We start from the raw sequence: 19042 nt of genomic DNA, 5'->3' as shown, positions 1-19042 counted from the left end.
GGGGGTAGCTCACGAAGTGGGCGCAATCGTTCAGGATCAGGCTTAATCGTGCCGTCGGCTATCGTGTAGCCGAGAAGGTCAATTGACCTTGCCGAGAATATGCATTTCTCGTAGTTGAGAGTCAGATTATATTTTCTAGCAATGCTCAAGAATCTGTCCAGATTCATATCATGTTCCCCCTGATCCTTACCGCACACCGTGACATTGTCCACGTAAACAAAAGTGTCTTTGAGGTTTTCATCTGAGATGATGTCATCCATAACTCATTGGAAGCAAGCTACTCCATTCGTGACACCGAACGGAATCCTCCTGAATTGGTAGAGGCGTCTACCTGCCTGGAACGCGGTGTAAGGTTTGTCTTCCTCTCGGATGGGAATTTGATGATAGGCGCTTCGCAAATCGATGGTGCTGAATATTTTATAATTGGCCACACGTTCGACCATCTCGTCTATGCGCGGCAAAGGGTAGGCATCGAGGTGGGTGAAGCGATTGACCGTTTGAGAGTAATCGACAACCATTCGTTTCTTATGGTTCTGGTTGGTGGTGACCAACACCTGTGCACACCATGGCGAATCGCTCGGTTCTATAATTCCTTCTTCCAGTAATCGCTTGGTCTCTGAAGTGATGAAGTTTATATCAGCAGTGGTATATCGTCGCGATTTGATCGCTATCGGTTTGCAGACCGGCGACAAGTTAGCGAACAGCTGGGGGGACGTTACCTCTGCGGTGGTCAGAGCATTTAAAATTAGATGAGGTTTGCTTCCTCCAAAGGGTATTTCGACGCTCGTGTGCTGCTTGAGGACATTATGACCCAGAATTACGTCTGCGCATAAATCACGAAGCACCAGTACCCTTACATCCCGATGCGTGTGCCCTTTTACGTCCAATTCAACATTGCAGTACCCTCGTACGCGGGACTGTAGTGATGTGGCGGCCATGCATACCGTATTGTCTGTCGGGTGGATCTTCCATTTCCTGCCCTTCACTAGCGAGCTGTTGACGAAACTCTCAGAGCTACCGGTATCAATCAGAGCTTCAGCCATATGCCCGTTAATTCGTACGTTGATGATAGCCTTGGATAGATTCCCCGGTGAGGCTGCAGTTAGTTTCTTTTGTGAGTAGAGAGCTGCAGAAGTGGGTTTATTTCTCCTTAGAGTAGATTTACATACCCTGGCATAATGCCCTTTCTTGTCACAATTCATGCATGTGGCATCTCTGGTGGGGCATTTGTGGCGGGGTGTCTTTTGTACCCACAAAAGAAGCATTTACCAACCGAAGTAGTTGCTGAGGAGTTTGACGAGGTCTGGGTATCCGATTCCTCGGGTTTTTCTCCATCCTCTGTGTCAGGGGTGCCCTGTGGGGTTCCTTGAGTTTCCACCGTAGCGGCGTTCATTAGCAGCATCGGTGTCCCAAATGACTCAGATTGCTGCTGAGCCGTATCCATCGCTCGAGCCTGGTCGGCTACCTTTTCAAGAGTGGGTTGCGCTTTCTCCAATAAGCGTTGCCGTATGTGGGCTGACCTGAGCCCTTGGATGAATGCCTCTCGGGTCGCTTCATCTCGGTGTTCCTCGGCGGTTACGGCCCGGAAGCTGCAGTCTTTTCCCAACTGCCTCAGAGCTTGCAGGAACTGATCGATGGTCTCCCCGGCTGCTTGCTTGCGTGTGTTGAGAAGATGTCGTATGTACACCTCGTTCTTGCGCTTCACGTAGAGCGCCTGCAGCACGTCAATCGCTGCTTCGTAAGTGTTGCACTCCGAGAAGAGCCTGAATACACTGGGCGAGACATGATTCACAAGGGCGGCCAATTTGTCGGCTCCCTCTTCGATGATGGTCAGATAGTGTGAGAAGGAACGGAACCAATGCGACCATTTCATTTCTGCGTCAGTCGTGTTTGGGTCTGCGTCGAACCTCTCTGGTTTGTAGATCTTGTCTATCGTTGGTTGAGAGAGCCGAGAAAATCAAATGGAATAAATTGAAATGAAAGCGAGAGAAGAACCTTCAGAGTGTAGGCTTTATTCCATTTGATTGAAGCCGCTTGTACGGGCACATCAGGGAATACAGGTGCAGCTAGGAGTACATAAGCAGTAATGTATACATGTGCAATTGATCACCACAAAATAAATCAGTATAAGCACGGAGTCCGGTATACTCTCAATTCTCACCATTCAACGAGAACCAAGTGGACCGCCGCCGTAAATGACAATGCCCCTGGGACAATCACCCCGTCCGTGTGGAGACTTGGCTTTATCTATCCCGTGATCGAGCCGCGCGACATGTGATCACACGTCACGACCTTCAATTCACCACAAACACTACGAGGCAGTGTAAATCTTCTAAACGTAATTTGGCGGCCATTTCGGATTTTGGCCGCCATCTTGAAGTTGAGGCAAAATTCTGGGTGGGCTCCCAAGCTAATATCAAATGGTATGGGTTTTGGATGATGAATCCACTGAGGAAACCTTGACTGGAAAAAATGTAAGTTTTTCCTTGGGTTTGCAATGTCTATTCTGGTTAAATGTACAAAATCAGGGATGACTGCACACCTCGACTCTTTACTCCTCGCTTTTCCTGTCGATGGAACCACCATCCATCGGTTGTTCCTCTGACTCCCACCCACAAGGCTTCAAGTATCATATGGTCATCTTCCTCAAAAGTCTGATCATATATTTGGGACCTCTTCTCAAAGGTATTGCCCGTGCCTCGACGACCTCGTGGAGAAAAAGGTGTTTTGATCGACGGCATATCCGTGACGAGGTCGGTGTGTAATTTAAATTCCCAATCAATTATTATCAATGGGTTGCCAGGCAACGGGCCTGTGCGTAGCGTGTCACGTTGTTGGTGAAAAGTGTGAATCACCTTGTGACGTCGTGCGGTTGGGGTGACACGTGACCGTACAGGTGAATATCACTGCAACGTCACACTTCGATCGGTGCGTGCAAACTGAAACGTTGTTTACATCGTTTCGATTGTTTATTATCCCCACGTCTAAATGCGGTGTATAAACAATTGTTATTACTTGTGACATCTTTTATCTACTTTTTTTTCGACAGGATGTGGAAAAAAAACAAAACCTTGATGAGCACGGAAATGTGGGGAAAAAAACGAAGTCGCAAACATCACGACAACAACAACAACAACAACAACAACCACAAAGGCGGAAGTGGAACGTTATGCCGATGTGGCGCCGCCACGTGGTCTGCGTAACACTGACAATTGTTTGGTTACGGTGTTTCTTTGGTAACTTGCCAATTCGTTTTTTGTTCATGACTTTGGGACTCTGAGTTGTGTGTTATCTCTCGGGTGGAAGGTTGTGCCTTTTCCTTGCTTGAACACGTGGGAGTCGTGAATCATAACTTCGCTCGACAGTTCAGATGCCACGGAAACCTGAGACAGAAAAGTGAAAGCTTGAAATATCGGATTTTTTTTATTTTTTACTAACGTTTTTTTCAAAAGCAAAAGGTAAGGTTCAGAGAACGACGTTTTGAAGATTTAATTACCTGCGAGAGACTGTGCGGACCCTCCGTGCATGTACTTTTCTAACCCCCGTGCATGTCCATCCCCGAGCTCTCCTCTGGCCCCTTATTCGCGTGTCCCCCCTCTGGCCCCTTATTCGCGTGTCCCCCCTCGCCCCTTATTCGCGTGTCCCCCCTCTGGCCCCTTATTCGCGTGTCCCCCCTCTGGCCCCTTATTCGCGTGTCCCCCCTCTGGCCCCTTATTCGCGTGTCCCCCCTCTGGCCCCTTATTCGCGTGTCCCCCCTCTGGCCCCTTATTCACGTGTCCCCCTCTGGCCCCTTATTCGCGTGTCCCCCCTCTGGCCCCTTATTCGCGTGTCCCCCTCTGGCCCCTTATTCGCGTGTCCCCCTCGCCCCTTATTCGCGTGTCCCCCCTCTGGCCCCTTGTTCGCGTGTCCCCCCTCTGGCCCCTTATTCGCGTGTCCCCCCTCTGGCCCCTTATTCGCGTGTCCCCCTCTGGCCCCTTATTCGCGTGTCCCCCCTCTGGCCCCTTATTCGCGTGTCCCCCCTCTGGCCCCTTATTCGCGTGTCCCCCCTCTGGCCCCTTATTCGCGTGTCCCCCCTCTGGCCCCTTATTCGCGTGTCCCCCCCTCTGGCCCCTTGTTCACGTGTCCCCCTCTGGCCCCTTGTTCGCGTGTCCCCCCTCTGGCCCCTTATTCGCGTCTCCCCCCTCTGTCCCCTTACTCGCGTGTCCTCCCTCGCCCCTTATTCGCGTGTCCCCCCTCTGACCCCTTGTTCGCGTGCCCCACTTCTGGCCCCTTGTTCGCGTGTCCCCCCTCTGGCCCCTTGTTCGCGTGTCCCCCCTCTGGCCCCTTATTCGCGTGTGCCCCCTCTGGCACATGTTCTTTCGCGTCCTGGTGCCCCCCTACCCGGCGCGATTGTGCACTTCCTTCAATACCCTGGCGCTTCATCATGACCCCACAGGTCTCTGTTGGTGTGTGTGCCCCTGTTCCTGAGCCATTTTCCCACACCTCATGCCTTGTGTAATTCTCGTGCTCAATGCATTTTTGGCTAAAGTGTGTGGGTCTTCATCATTGTTTCATCATTGGTGTCACGGTGATCTGGGAGGGGACGCGGGGCTAAAATTAAGCCTGGCTCATTAAAAACAAATTCTTGTTCTCTTTTTGCATCTTGAGGTCTGATTTTAACTTGTGTGATATATTGAGATGCTGCTCATTTGCAACAATTCCCCTTTTCAGGTTGCTGCATCGTTGCGGATTGAACGATGATGCACAGTGAAATGGCGTGTCACAGCCCTTTTCCTTGCCGGCAATTTGATCTACTTAGAGTGACTTCGGTGCCTTCCACATCCGTTTAATAATTTGATCCTGGGAGGAATACATTATTGCCAAGTATTTTCTCCAAGGTTTTTTATTCCATGACTGCTGTGTTCTAACGACCTAATCTGATGTGAGCTGGAGGCTCTTTTGCTGCTGACTTCCATTATTACCGGAGCTTCATCATCCGCGAGCTAACCCGGAGACCTGAAATTGGAATAAATTGTCACAATGATATCTTTCACTGCTAAAGATGTCATTTCAACCACCGCCGTCATCAGTTATTTTGCATTTATTTGCACTGGACTGTAAGTGTGCTGCACGGTTACTGTATGTAATTGCAAGAAAAGTCTTGGAAATTGTTTCTGTGATGAAAATTGTACAAAAAGTCAAGTTCTGGATATGGAGGTGTGGAAGGGAAATAGTTGAAGAGTGGTGGAAAGGGGGGGGGGGTGAAGTTCCTAATTTTGAAATGCTTTCAGCTATGTGGGAGAGAAAAAGACATTCGATTCGTCTCAAGGAATAGCATCACAAGTTGAGTCCCAAGCTCAAGAGCAACTCTTACTTTTACAGTGCTTCAGCCACAAACTATTCAAGTGACGCTGAAGTCACGTGACTCGGTGATGGTAAATTGCATCAGAAAATGGCATGGACATTTGTTATTTGTGTGCAGATTTTACACTTGTTCCACTTTGAAAGCATTAGCTGATGTAAATGTATGTTTACCTCCGCCACCAAAGGTGAATGAGGTTGTTTTCACCCCTGTCTGTTTGTGTACAGGATATCTGAAAAAGTTGTGGATGGATCCGGATGAAATTTTGTGGGCAAACTTTTTGTGGGTGTGTGACAAATTTTGTGGATGTGTAACAAGGACAAACTGATTAGATTTTGGTGAAGATCCGGATCCAGATCAAACTACGAGAATTATTTTAAGTGATTATTCACCATCGAGAGATCGGGTGAAACTAATATATATATATATATATATATATATATATATATATATATATATATATATATATATATATATATATATATATATATATATATATATATATATATATATATATATAGCACGATATCTCAACAAGTTGTGAACAGATTTGGACGAAACTTAGTGGACACGTTGGGTGTGTGACCACAACTAATTGATTCGATTTTGGTGAAGATCCGAATCCGGATCTGGATACGAGAATTATTTAATTTTCAAAATGATTCTTCACCATTGAGAGATGGGGCCCAAAAACGATACTTGGCACGATATCTCAAAAATGTATTGGGCCGGAAATGTTCTCATTATAACAGGAAGTGGTTTACATGCATGGTGTTGATTGTTATGTGGCATAATCAGAGTTTAATAAATCATTAACATTGGTTCGATAAAGAATTGCAGTGCCTACAATTTGCATTTGTGTGTTTAGGGAGCTGCTGCTATGCATGCTATCGTCTCCTTTACAAAGGGAGCTGCTTTTACATAGATATTTTTGACCTTCATCTCCAAAAATATCCATGTCTTTGTTTCTTTTTCCTCCATAGAGAAGTGTGTTTTAAAATCAAGAGGAAAGGAAACACAGCAGGAATATCAGTGTTTCCTTTTGTTTCGTGCACCGTTTGGTAAGTGATGCATCATGCTTTGGCCTCCGCTATTGCACATTTTATGTACTTTAGTTTTGATGCCACATTCAGCACTGGTCACTTCAGAAGCATTGTTTGAAATGGCAGATGTCAGGCAGCAAACACTTTTGTCGTCGGTGACTTTTTATACAACTTATGCTTGAATACAAGTTTTATTATTGCATTGGTAGTGCTCCAATTTGGCTTTTTCTTTTGACTTGCTAAAGGCAGAATTTTGCCCGCCATGATTTTCTTGAAACGGCCCATGTTCTGATTTTAAATTATCTTTTCATCTCCAAAATTTGAGCACCTCCCCTATCTATCTACGCATTCTCCTTCATCTTTCCGTTGCCTTGGACACTGATGATGATGTCATCTTACTCCATACCCTCTGTTTTAAACTAGAATTGTTTGAGACCTTTTTTAGCTCCCGACTGCACCTCAGCCTATTTGGGGGTTGCATTTTGGGTTCTTTCATTCCGTCCGTCCATGCATCTGGAGTCTCTACTCAAATGACTGAACGCATTTATTTTATATTCAGCATATGTATGCAATAATATCTGAACATGACGCAGGTCAAATGATTTTGGGATCGGAGCCCATTTCTAATTTTGGCAATTGAAATAAAATAAAAGCATTTATGGGAAAGAATAGCACAGGATTGTATATACTTTTGGGAACCATTGTATATATATATATATATATATATATATATATATATATATATATATATATATATATATATATATATATATATATATATATATATATTGTATACTTTACAACCTCCATTTATTTATATACACTTTACCATCACCGCTACGTACATACCACCTTGAATTGTGTATTTATTAATAGATACTTCACCAACACACAACTTTCAATTAATTGTATACACTTTACCAGGCTATTATCAACATACCATCTTTAATATTCATATATATGTATCTATAATCTCATACACACACACACACACACACACACACACACACACACACACACACACACACACACACACACACACACACACACACACACACACACACACACACACACACACAGTTGCCCCAAGCATATAGGGTTTAAAAAAAAAACAATGTCAAAAATATACCACTCCACAAGGTTGCCCCTGTTCCACCTCGCAGCAGGACTGCACACAAAAAATTGGACACATCGGAAAAGGTTTAGAGGTCTTTTCCTTTAACCACTTTTTTGGTTCATCTTTTTTTCTTCTTTTTTTCTACTCGGAATAGAGCCACGAGTGTCATGCACTCTGTCTGATCATGGTCATGTGTGCCAGATTCATTATAAGCTATTGTAATAAGTATCTGTGTTGTGGAGAAGTGACACGAGCCTTTGAGTGCTGGAGGATTAGAAGCTCAAGTCCATGGTCCAGTGACTGGTCTTCGACACGATGGCTGCCAATACCAGGCTGAGGGGCGCCTGCACCCTTCTTGAGAAAGTCAAGTGCCTTGTCCATGGCTATCGCTTGCCACCATCCCATGTTGGAGGTAATTCTGTTGGATATGTTCTCCATTGCCCTGGGAACAACCGGTGGGCCTGATATGAGGCTCATCAAATGCTTCCAGAAGAGCTGGCCCCTCATCAACAAGGCTGACTTCCGGCCTGCCGGTGTTGAGCTCTTTGTTGGCATGCCAGATGACTTACAACAAGAGATGACATCGTTCTACGCAGACTCGGTCGAGAGCCAGACCCCACAAGCGGAATATGGAGGGCTGCTTCGACTCTGCTACGTTTTCCTGTAATCTTACAACGGAGTGCTGTGCTTCTGCACGCACAGCACGGTGCACAATGTGTGGTGGATGGCCAAGACCATCTACTTGCTGAAGATATACCTGTTCAAGGGCCAGACGAAGTTGACCTGAAGAACATTTGCCTCTTTGTCTCCCTTGTCTACAACCACAACTGGCACGAGACCCCCCCCCCCCCCACAAACTACTTCAACCTCCTCGCTCTCCGACACGAGTATCCTGCGAACACTGAGAGTGAGGAGGCGGTCAAGGTGTTCTATCGCCACTTGTACTTCTCCGAGCACTTCGTACCCCTCGCCCTCTTTGACAATTGCGTCAACGAAAATACCATAGCAGCCATGGTCGACATCTTCTGGTATCCCTGGACCCGAAAGCCCTGAAGCGGCTGGATAGGAAGTTGTTTGACGATTGCACTCTGTTGGAAGCGTACATCATGAGCCGGTCATTGAAGATGTTCAACCTCCTCTCCACGAACTGCCAAGAAGAGGCCAAGGCATTCTTGTCTAAGCCCCCACCCTCTGGCCAACAGACCCCATGCACCAGTCGCTGAAGGCCAAGGTCAAGCTAATCAAGGTTGTCAAAGACTGTGCCGAACGAAGCGTCACTCTTGTCGAGTCGTACAATGCCGCACTGACGAAAGATGAGACCAGAAGCAATACCTGCTGCGGCTCATCAGTAGCCACCGGAAAACGTTGCTGGTCCCGCCGAAGATCAAGACATAATGCGTGTGATGGTGTTTTTTATCGGATAAACGAGGATTCAGTGCTGTTGTTTTACCCACTGACAGGAGAGATCTATTTCATTTATTCATGATGGTGCAGTGAACTCATCGGATTTCGAAGGAAAAACATTGAAAAATTTCGGGGTTTTTGTATTTCAGTTTTTTATTTTGTGTCGAATGCAAAAAATAAAAAAATATGTGCAAGTGGTAGCTAGCGACCTCTAAAATATTGTCCAATCTTTTTTGCAAGCAGACTTGTGTTTTGATATGTAATGGGGGCAGTCTTATGGAGAGAGATTTCTAACTTTTTGGGGGAGGGGGGGCATACCAATATATATAGATATACACAAACAAACGGGGGGGGGGGCGGGGATATCCAGCGCTGCCTGGCTAGGTGTGCTAGTTTCGGGACGTGTTGGACATTGAAAAGCGATGACGTTATTGGCCTCACAGTGGTTACCTTTTTGCCTGCAGGCTGGCAGCTGCACTGACTGACCCCACGTCCCAATATATACTTTATAGCGACTTTTAGTTGCCTCAAAATGGACATCAAGGGTGACATTAAAACCTTGGACAAATTCTGAAGTTCCTACATCCAAAATTTGGGGCCTCTCGGTGCTATGGTTCAGCAGAGAAAGAATTAGAGGAGGGGGAGCACTCGGTGGAGTGCAAAACCTCCGCCGCCAATACTGCTAGGTCACTCAAGTGAACCTGATATCCTATTCATTCAATTTGACGTCAACAGTGCTCACAGAGTTATAGTTTGCAACTTTCCCTTTTACTTTTAACTTTTACATACTCAATTCATTCGTCATAACTCGATTCCTTGAGACAGAAATTGATTTTACGTGGGTATATCCACCTGCAGTTCCAAAATCAGCCGCAATTATAATTTTGACTTTTTTTTTGTTGTTGGAAATCACTTATAACATGTAGAAATGCAAAAACAAAAATCGAAATTTTGTTGAAAAAAAATTTGCAATTTTTTTTTCTCTAACAATTTCTTTTTTTGGAGTGGGGGGGGGGGGGTTGGAAATCACTTAAAACATGTAGAAATGTAAAAAAAAAAAAATTCAAATATTTTTTCAAATTGGCCGCCATAGCGGCCATATTGGATTTTGGACCAAGTCCAAAATCTAACGGCATGATCCTTGGACCAGACCTAACTCCCCCACCATGTTTCGTTGAAATCCGTCGAGGAGATTTTCCGTAATACTGTTCACAAACAAACAAACAAACAGAAAGGGGTGAAAACAGTAACCTCCGATCTTCGACGGTGGAGGTTAATAATGCACACACATGAAAATATTTATATTGACACACGCATTCACACGCATACACACACACACAAACCTCTACTATTTACTTACCACCTTGAATTATTTCTTTATTTCCTTTTTTGTTTGGTTACGTAAATGTAAAATCTACACGTCCCATTTAAGTGCAGTCAATGAGGACTTGTATCCTTGTCTTTTTATTTTTTATTTTATTTGCTGAAGATACACAACTTTACCTTTCTACTCCGGATGTGTCTTCTGAAATCTATACATATCAGGACCTGTATTGCTTGCTGTATTTGCTTGGATGATGAAAGCTAAACAAAGACCAGACCAAGCTCTTCACCTTCCTGTCTGATTATTCCCCCTGATCCCTTCACTCTTCCTTGTCACATATAACAACATCAATTAAATCCAAACCATTGTCTCTCATGCGCACCCTTTGCTTCATCATTGGCTCTTCCCTCTCTTTACACCTCCCGTACAATTAATTGGTAGATTATGGCACGAGTTACTCTGCAAAATTTTTGAAATCCCCTCCATGCTCCCCTTGTCCATGCCTTCTATACTTATTCACACGCACACCTAACCTCACAGCTTGATCAATGCAGCAAAACTCTCATCTTCCATTATGCTACTTTGCCCCCTTGCAATCCACCCTAAAGATGTAAGGGAATTATTATTTTTTTTTAATAATGCAAAATACTCATTTTAACCAAACCTACTTTGACAGTTTGCTGCCTTTCACCAACACTTCATAAGCTACCACATTTGCTATGAAATTCTCACTCGCATTCCAAATCCTCTACTTCGGTCCTTTACTACTTACTATACTACGACTGTATTTCTGTCCTCGTGGGATGGCCGAAAATTATGCCCACTTTCCTTTCATTTTATCCTGGGTTCAAATCCTGTCCCAGCTATAACCTGTCATCCTGGTAATTCATCAATCAGTGTGCCATCCCTTGGATGGATGTTAAGGTGGGAGTCCCATCTGCCAGCATTAGTTGATGGACGTTAAATAAGCCACAGTGTCCTTTCCAAAGAGTGAGTTATCACCATCACCCTGACTAAATGCCAAATTCCTTTTTGGACTTTTGGTAGCAAGTGGTCTACTCTTCTTTGGAGGTTACTTGGCACCAGTTTTCACTGCTTGTTGCCTGGACAGCAGCTTCTGCAAGATTAACAAATTGACCGTGTTTTTTTATACGAGTCCAGGCTTATGAAGGAGCGAGAAAATAGAATGGATCATGATGCAACAGTATGAAACGATCAGCAGAAGGAGTGGGGGAAACACAACAGCAAGGTAGAGAGACAGAGAGAAAGACGGACGAGGGGAGGACACAAGTAGTAGATAAGATAGATGCAGAAGCAAACTCTCAGGAAGGAAAATAGGAGAGTTGGACAGAGGTTTGCTTGGTGAAAGTTAACTGGGGTAGAAAATATAATGGATTTGGATCTGAGATGGTAGTAAACAGTTGTTGTGAAGACCTGGAGGGGAGAATGAGATTGAAGAGGATGTGGAAGTTGATTCTACAGGTGTGGGGAAGAGGAACAAATCAGTGGAGGTGAACGGTGATTCTGTATATTGGGGATTTTCATTAGAAGGGGGTTGCTGGTGGACTATGTGCACCCATTAGATATATGGGGGGTGAGGTGGGGTTGGGGGGAACAAAGCACGGAGAGGGCAATGGGTGCAAGACCAGAAAATAAGTGGAAGAAGACAGAGACCACCAACCTCTCTGTGATATGAAAGTGATCGGCCCCTCGACTCAGCTTCATTTTGAGTAATGTTCCCAATGATATTGAAGGCTTTGGTTTCCACGGCGTCAAGGTGGTATGAGAGAGAAAGGGATGAGGCAGGGGCGCCAGCTTTGAGGGGAGAGCATTACTACTCCAAGCAGTGAATGAAAGCCTTGTAGGTGGTTCAGAGCTCACGTATGCCAAGGAAAAACCTTGCATGATGGAGGATGCCTTGTCGGTGACTGGCTTTAGAGGCCAAGTTAAAGGTGCATTTTGACCAAGAAAGATAATGCCAGATAGTGAGGCCCAAAATATGCAGTGACTTTCTTCAAGAGGATTATTAAGAAAGTAGATGGGAGGGCTTGCCAGACGGTCCTTTTGGAGAAAGACATCGAGTGAGTTGGATTTCTCAGGATTGAAAGACCTATTCCAAGTGTTTGACTTGTGGTTCTGTCATGGTCTGCAGAGAGATAAGAGGCTGCTGCCTGCCTATCTGAAAGATGAAGGATGTTACAGTAGAGGATGGAGCCCTTATCAAAAAGATAAATGTCAGGATTCTTCAGTCAGAGATATTATTCATGTGAACAGCCTTCTTCAGATATGAAGGGCAACCGACACACACTACGGCCATCCTCATGTACCCTTGTTTTTCTGCTTTTCTTACTGACATCTTATCATTGCTTCCTGCAGCAACACCTCTTGCACCTTTCTTCACATCTTCTCAATGTTTGCTCCTTATTCCTTGAACTGCTGGTTTCTCAAATCGATCCCCAAAACGCATCTTTTCCTGAATTCCTTCATATGATGTTTCAAGTTTGACTACACCCCCTCTTCCATGGCATTTTCATCCTTTTTCTATTGAATGCTTGATCTTTCTCCTTGTCATGAAATATGGAGTGCTTTGTTGGCAAAGGGACTGCAGCAAATAGTTATGAGGGTCGTTTTGAGAAATATTGTTTGTTCTTCTTTAGTCTGCTCTGTGGCCTTCATCAGCTTGTTTATCTAGTTGAGAGCTCGTCTGCCCTGCTTTGTCCTTCCATGTTTAGGTGTCCAAAGTAAAAGATTGGAAGCGGGTTTATTTTTTTGCGGTGGTAGCAGTGGCCAGCAATCCTGAGGTGCCGTCTTCTAATTTCAACCAACAACCTTGGAAGAGAACCATTGAGCTCATTATTTGTCCTTTGTTAAGTCCAATGTTCAGTCATTCCAACTTCTGGGTCTCACTATCAGCCATGATCTTTCTTGGGCAAACCACATTTCAATGTTTGCCTCCAAAGCCAGCCACCGACTGGGCATCCTCTGTCGTACAAGGCCTTCATCCACAGCTTGATGGAATACTGTTCTCCCCTCTGGGCTGGCTCCACCACTTCACATCTTGCTCAGTTTGACACTGTCGAAACCAAGGCCTTCAAGATCATTTGAATATTCCACGCTGAAGCTGAGTCTATGCAATTATCACTTTACCATCGCAGACAGGTCAGTGGTTTGTCTTCTACCGCCTCCTCTCTGGTCTTGCACCCACTGCTCTTTCTGTACTTTGTCCCCCAAGATTTCTGCAGGGCTCATGGTTCACCATCAACCCCTTTCTGGTGAAACTCCCTAAATCCATGATCACTGCTCACCTCCACTCATTTGTTCCTCTTCTTTTTCTTTTTTTTTTCCTGCCTGTGGAATCAACTTCCACATCCTCTTCAAGCTCATTCCTCCCTCCATGTCTTCAAGACAGTTGTTCACCATCTCAGATCATCCCCCATTCCAAAACCATTATCTTTTTTTTTACCCTTTTTAACCCTACCCAAATTCTGACTAGTTTTCCAGTTTTTCCTCATTGGGGCTTCCTTCTCCATGCATGCGTGCTTTGCATCCTGTTTTTCTCTGTTCCGTCCTGATCAGTTCAGTGTGCTTTCTCTTCCACGAGCATCGGCTATGCATACAAAAAAAAGGACATTAAAAGCTGAACCAAGAAGTCGATTACAGATAGCAGCCAATACAGTCCCTTATCGTGGGTCTCACGGAGGGCTCATGCTTCACTTCCATAAAGAAGGACGGAATCAGTTGTTCCCATTAACAGTTGTTGTCGACTTCCATATTCTTGAAAGTTTGTTGCATGCTCTCCATGTGGCAGGTTTCCTTTGTTTGATATCCTGAGCAGTTTTGTTAACCTGATGCTTGAAGATGCTTGAAGATGCTTGAAGTCATTGACTGTCTAAAGTTTTTTTTTTGTTGTTGTTTTTTTCCATTGTTTGATATGTTTGAGACCTCTGTCGACTGGTTGAGTGCCATTGCTTTCGTTTTATTAGCATCAATTGTTGGCCCCATCTTACCGGCGCTTGTTTTGACTCTCGAGTTCTTGCACTTGCTCAATTTCTTCTGACAAGGCTAAATATCATCTTTAATACAGAACAGTGTTATAGATGTGCAAATCTACAAGTGTTTTCATATCAAAAATCTATGCACAGCTGTTTACAAATTTATATATTTTATTTTCCATGTTCAGAATTTTACATTTGCTGTTCTCTCAAGCCCTCCATGAAGCACCAACCCTTCCCTTGTACATATTTTTCCACATGTAAACATGAAATAATTTATTTTAATGTTCTACTATTTGCAACATTGAAGTAAGGCTACAACATACAATGTTGTAATTTGTTTTTAAAATATGTATATATATATATATATATATATATATATATATATATATATATATATATATATATATGTATATATATATATGTATATATATATATATGTATATATATATATATATGTATATATATATATATATATATATATATATATATATATATATATATATATATATATATATATATATATTTCAGTTGGAAAATAATAAATGTTTTATTTGTTTTGTTATGCCACTGTGTGTTGAAAAGGAATACTGCACTTTTGTTATGCATCCGTTCATTTCTAAAGCTGACAACTAAAGCACATCTTATGATGTTCATTCCTTGAGGCTGAAATCCAACCAGAATATTATTCCTCTCAGCTGCTTTAAACGGAAATAACTTTGGTAACGCCACAGGCAATTGTTGCGTTCTCACATGGTTGACATTTTTGGGTGCAAATAATTTGAACATGTTACAGCTAGACCATTTTGATCCTGAATTTGCAACAAAAACTTCACAGATGCTATACCTTATGGTGTGATGTTTGACAGACAGATATCACGATCATATCATTTTGCAGCGTAATCCTGGCAATTGAAAAATATCAATATGTCCTCGAGTGTTAACCTGTTGTACTCTTCAGTGTCCGTCAGAATTCTAGTCTCCACCTATAATTGGATTTCTTTCATGCACAAAGGTAAATCAAGTTGATTTACGAGTCAAAGATGTATTATTAACCTCCACCATCTAAGATGGACGGAGGTTACTGTTTTCACCTCTGTCTGTTTGTTTGTTTGTTTGTTTGTTTGTGAACAGTATTACGGAAAAACTCCTGGACGGATTTCGACGAAACTTGGTGGGGGGGTTAGGTATTGTCCAAGGATCATGCCATTAGATTTTGGACTTTGTCCAAAGTCCGATATGGCCGCTATGGCGACCATTTTGAAAAAATATTTGAATTTTTTTTTGCATTTCTACATGTTTTAAGTGATTTCCAACCCCGCCCCCCCAAAAAAATTTTTGTTAGAGAAAAAAAAAACAAATTTTGAACTTTTTTTTTCAAAAAAATTTCGATTTTTTTTTTTTTTTTTTTTTTTTTTTTGGCATTTCTACATGCGCATCGATCTAGTTTAGTTTATTCAATCGTGGTTCAGTAGAGTCTGATCCGTTTTGACCTACAATGAATAGGATATCAGGTTCACTTAAGTGACCCAGCAGTATTGGCGGTGGAGGTTTTGCACTCTACCGAGTGCTCCCCCTCTAGTTACTTCCGCCACCGAAGGTGAAGGAGGTTTTGTTTTCATCCCTTTCTGTTTTTTTGTGTACAGGATATCTCAAAAAGTTGTGCATGGATTTTGATTAAATTTTGTGGACCAGTTGGGTGTGTGACAAGGACAAACTAGTTAGATTTTGGTGAAGATCCGGATCCAGTGACTAGAATTTTAAAAGCCATTCTTCACCAATGAGAGATAGGGCAAAAAACAGTATAGAGCACGATATCTCAAAAGTTGTGGACGGATTTGGATGAAACTTGGTGGACATGTTTTGTTTGTGACAAGGAAGAATTGACTCAATTTTGGTGAAGATCCGAATCCGGATCCGGCTACTAGACTTTTTAAAGTGATTCTTCACCATTGAGAAATCTGGCCAAAAACGACATAGTACTGTGTAGCATGATATTTCAAAAATGTATTGGACCTGATATGTTCTCGTTGATCAGGCATTACCTGGCGGAGGTATGTGCTCCACCGAGTGCCCTTCTAGTTTGGTCATGTTACCATCCCAGCTGCATCAAGTCATTCCCACTTAGTACTTGGTTGGGAGTCTTCTGTGATAGGCTGCTGGGTGCAGTTAACAGTTTAGCACAGGTGGTAGTGTGTTTGCCATTAAGTTGTTTGTGGGGTCAAATCCAAAGAAAACAGCCATACTGGGTGTAGGGGGGGGGGGGTGGGGGGTTATTTTGGAGCTCACTGTCATTTTAATTGTGATGCAAAGCCAGTTTTCCTATCAGGCATTAAGGTTAGGGGCATTCAAGGGATCGTGGAATCTTTATATTAGGCCGTGTTTGTTTGTACTATGGCTAAATTCCCTGCTTTGAAATTAATGGACCGTGTTTGCTAATTATAAAAGAATGTGGATTTTATGTTTTCTTCATATGGATGAGGTTAATACGTCGAAGATAAGTCAATTTGCATATCAAGTTAATGGAGTGTGGCTATGGCATAGGGATTATGGGCTTGCAAATGGTAAGATCCTCCTGTGACCAAGATTAATTTTTTTTTCCTCCTTATATGATCACTCTGTCTCTTGATTTTTCTGATGCTGATATATCTGTTTGTTTTGCCTGTGCAAACCTTGTCTGGATTCTTTCACACTGAAGCTTTTTTATGGGTGGGTGAGGGGGTGGGGGGATATATAATATATATATATATATATATATTGTACAAATGTGGATTTGTAATGTTGTTTGGATCCAGATCCATGAAATTTCACACAGGCCCACCCTTTCGTCAAAGTGCTGCTCATAGATTCCTGAATGTTTCATGGGCTGGAAAATTGGGAAATCAAAATCCCAGTCTTGGCCATGTCTGTTCATGACAGTGAGAAGAGTCTCCTCTTCTCTTTGTTTACTCGTCCAGTAGCTCAAGTCGGCATTTCGAATGACAAAATTGATGCAAAAATAGTCTAAAACACAACCAAAAGCAAGTGCGATTCCACAACTCAAACTGTGATTTCAAAATCTAATAGAAATCGAACTGGAACATGAGTCGGCTGATGCAGTTAAAATAGCCATGTACAATGCAGGAGTATTCCTATTAGCCCGACTTCTAATGTGGGTCGAAACAAATAAATAATATGATCATTAGTATCCCATGGCTAAGTATAAAATACAGGTAGTTCTAATACAAATTACCTCAATAACTTGGTTATCCCTTAACCACCACATCGCTGTCAGAATGCTGATTAAAACCTTGTGTGGTTGACAAGTGACCAGGGCTGGCAGGATGGAATAAAGGTATGCATACTCACCTCCAAGTTGTCTAGCCTGTGCTTGAATCCAGACCGAGCTACAAACTGTCGTCCCGGTTTTTCACAGGCAGGGTGATTCATCAATGTGTGTGCCGTCTCTTGCATGGACATTTAGCTGATGTCCCGTCTGCCGGCATTAGTTGGTGGATGGTGAAGATCTCACGATGTCCTTCTTGAAGAGTTGGTGAACTATCGCTGGCACCCTGGCAAAATTACAAATTCCTGCCCTAACTGCTTAGTTGAGCATCAGGCCTGGCCAGCTGCTTCGTGAAAGACTTTGGTCAAAAACTTTCCCTGGCCAACCCCACAATAGTGTGGGAATAATTGTGGCCATTAAACAACAAGACAAGAAGAACAACATGTTTGATAATGACCATCCATTATCTGAATAATGACATTTGGTGATGAAATAATTTGCCTGCCTTGCATGATGTGGTTTACAAGTCTTGCTAGTTTACCATTTGTGGTTGACCTGTAATCGTATAATGTCCTTAATGTGATTTTGTGATGGACACTCAAGGCAGCACCCACCTCCCCCACCCAAAATCTCTACTAACTGAATATGTAAATTATAATAACTGTCATTTATTTTAAAATAATATTTTCTTTACTGTTTTTGCAGTGCAGTGCTTTGGCTTAAATATGCCCTTTTGCTGTGGGACTTGGCCATGCTCTACGTTAATACCATCGCTGCCATCTTCCAGTTCTCCTACACATTGTATTTTTATACGTACACTGTTGAAAAGGCAAGTGCTTATTCATATTGATTCGTTGTAAAAGTTGGCTGTAGTGTTCAGGTCACCAGTAAAACGTTTGCGTTTTCTTCGTACTATTTGGTCAGGTACCTCCTGGTATCCAAAGCAACCCACAGCTAAAAGGGCATGTGCATGTCGTAAAGGTGTTATGGAAGTCACTCCATTGTTCAACCACAGGCTGCATCCAGCATGTCGACACAAATGTCTTAGATCTCCAGATCCTTTTGTAACTGGACATTCAGGTCAAGAGGGAGTGCATGAGCTCGTGCTTGCATGCATCTTTTAACTTTGCTTCGGCAACGGTTCAATTGTTCAAATTTGAAAGGCGTATAAGGTCATCCAGCAGCTTGCTTGAATAACCAACCACACATCCCAACTAGGGATGGCCTGTGTCACAATCGGTGCATGGCCCAAGGAACTGTGGGCTAAAAAATGCCAGCCCCATACTCTTCCTTTTTTCTTTTTTTTTTAAAACTCGAACCAAAACTACCCCAAACTAAAAAAATGAAAATAAAAAAGGAGCCCCCAAACGCTTCCTTTTTTTGAAACTTAAACTTGATTTTGGATGTTGGAATGTAAGGAGTTTGGTTCATGGATTTATTTTCAATCCTCATCTCTCAAATACGTGGATAGCAGTTGTTGACCTGGAACTATATATGTTACATAATGACATTGTCGCTCTTTCTGAGATAAGATTACCTGACAGTGGACACATAAG

General features: G+C 43.1%; 1 protein-coding gene across 4 annotated transcripts in view; it reads left to right on the top strand.

The window, feature by feature from the left end:
* The first annotated feature begins 3115 nt into the window (after nucleotides 1–3115).
* SLC50A1 (solute carrier family 50 member 1) overlaps nucleotides 3116–19042 on the top strand; it is a 73153-nt gene continuing 57226 nt past the window's right edge. Inside the window, exons 1-6 of one of the 4 annotated variants that reach the window (XM_085873791.1) lie at nucleotides 3145–3458; nucleotides 4711–5096; nucleotides 5271–5414; nucleotides 5569–5627; nucleotides 6325–6402; nucleotides 18192–18315. In XM_085873791.1, the coding sequence (XP_085729917.1) occupies nucleotides 5599–5627; nucleotides 6325–6402; nucleotides 18192–18315 (231 nt within the window). In that variant the 5' untranslated portion in view covers nucleotides 3145–3458; nucleotides 4711–5096; nucleotides 5271–5414; nucleotides 5569–5598. The other 3 variants (XM_085873790.1, XM_085873789.1, XM_085873792.1) reach the window with 3 other exon arrangements.

Source organism: Eptatretus burgeri, chromosome 3 (genome assembly GCF_056783735.1).
Source record: "Eptatretus burgeri isolate ZD-2024b chromosome 3, Ebu_testis_v1, whole genome shotgun sequence".
NCBI classification, from domain to species: Eukaryota; Metazoa; Chordata; class Myxini; order Myxiniformes; family Myxinidae; genus Eptatretus; species Eptatretus burgeri.
This window is presented reverse-complemented; position numbering and strand designations above follow the sequence as displayed.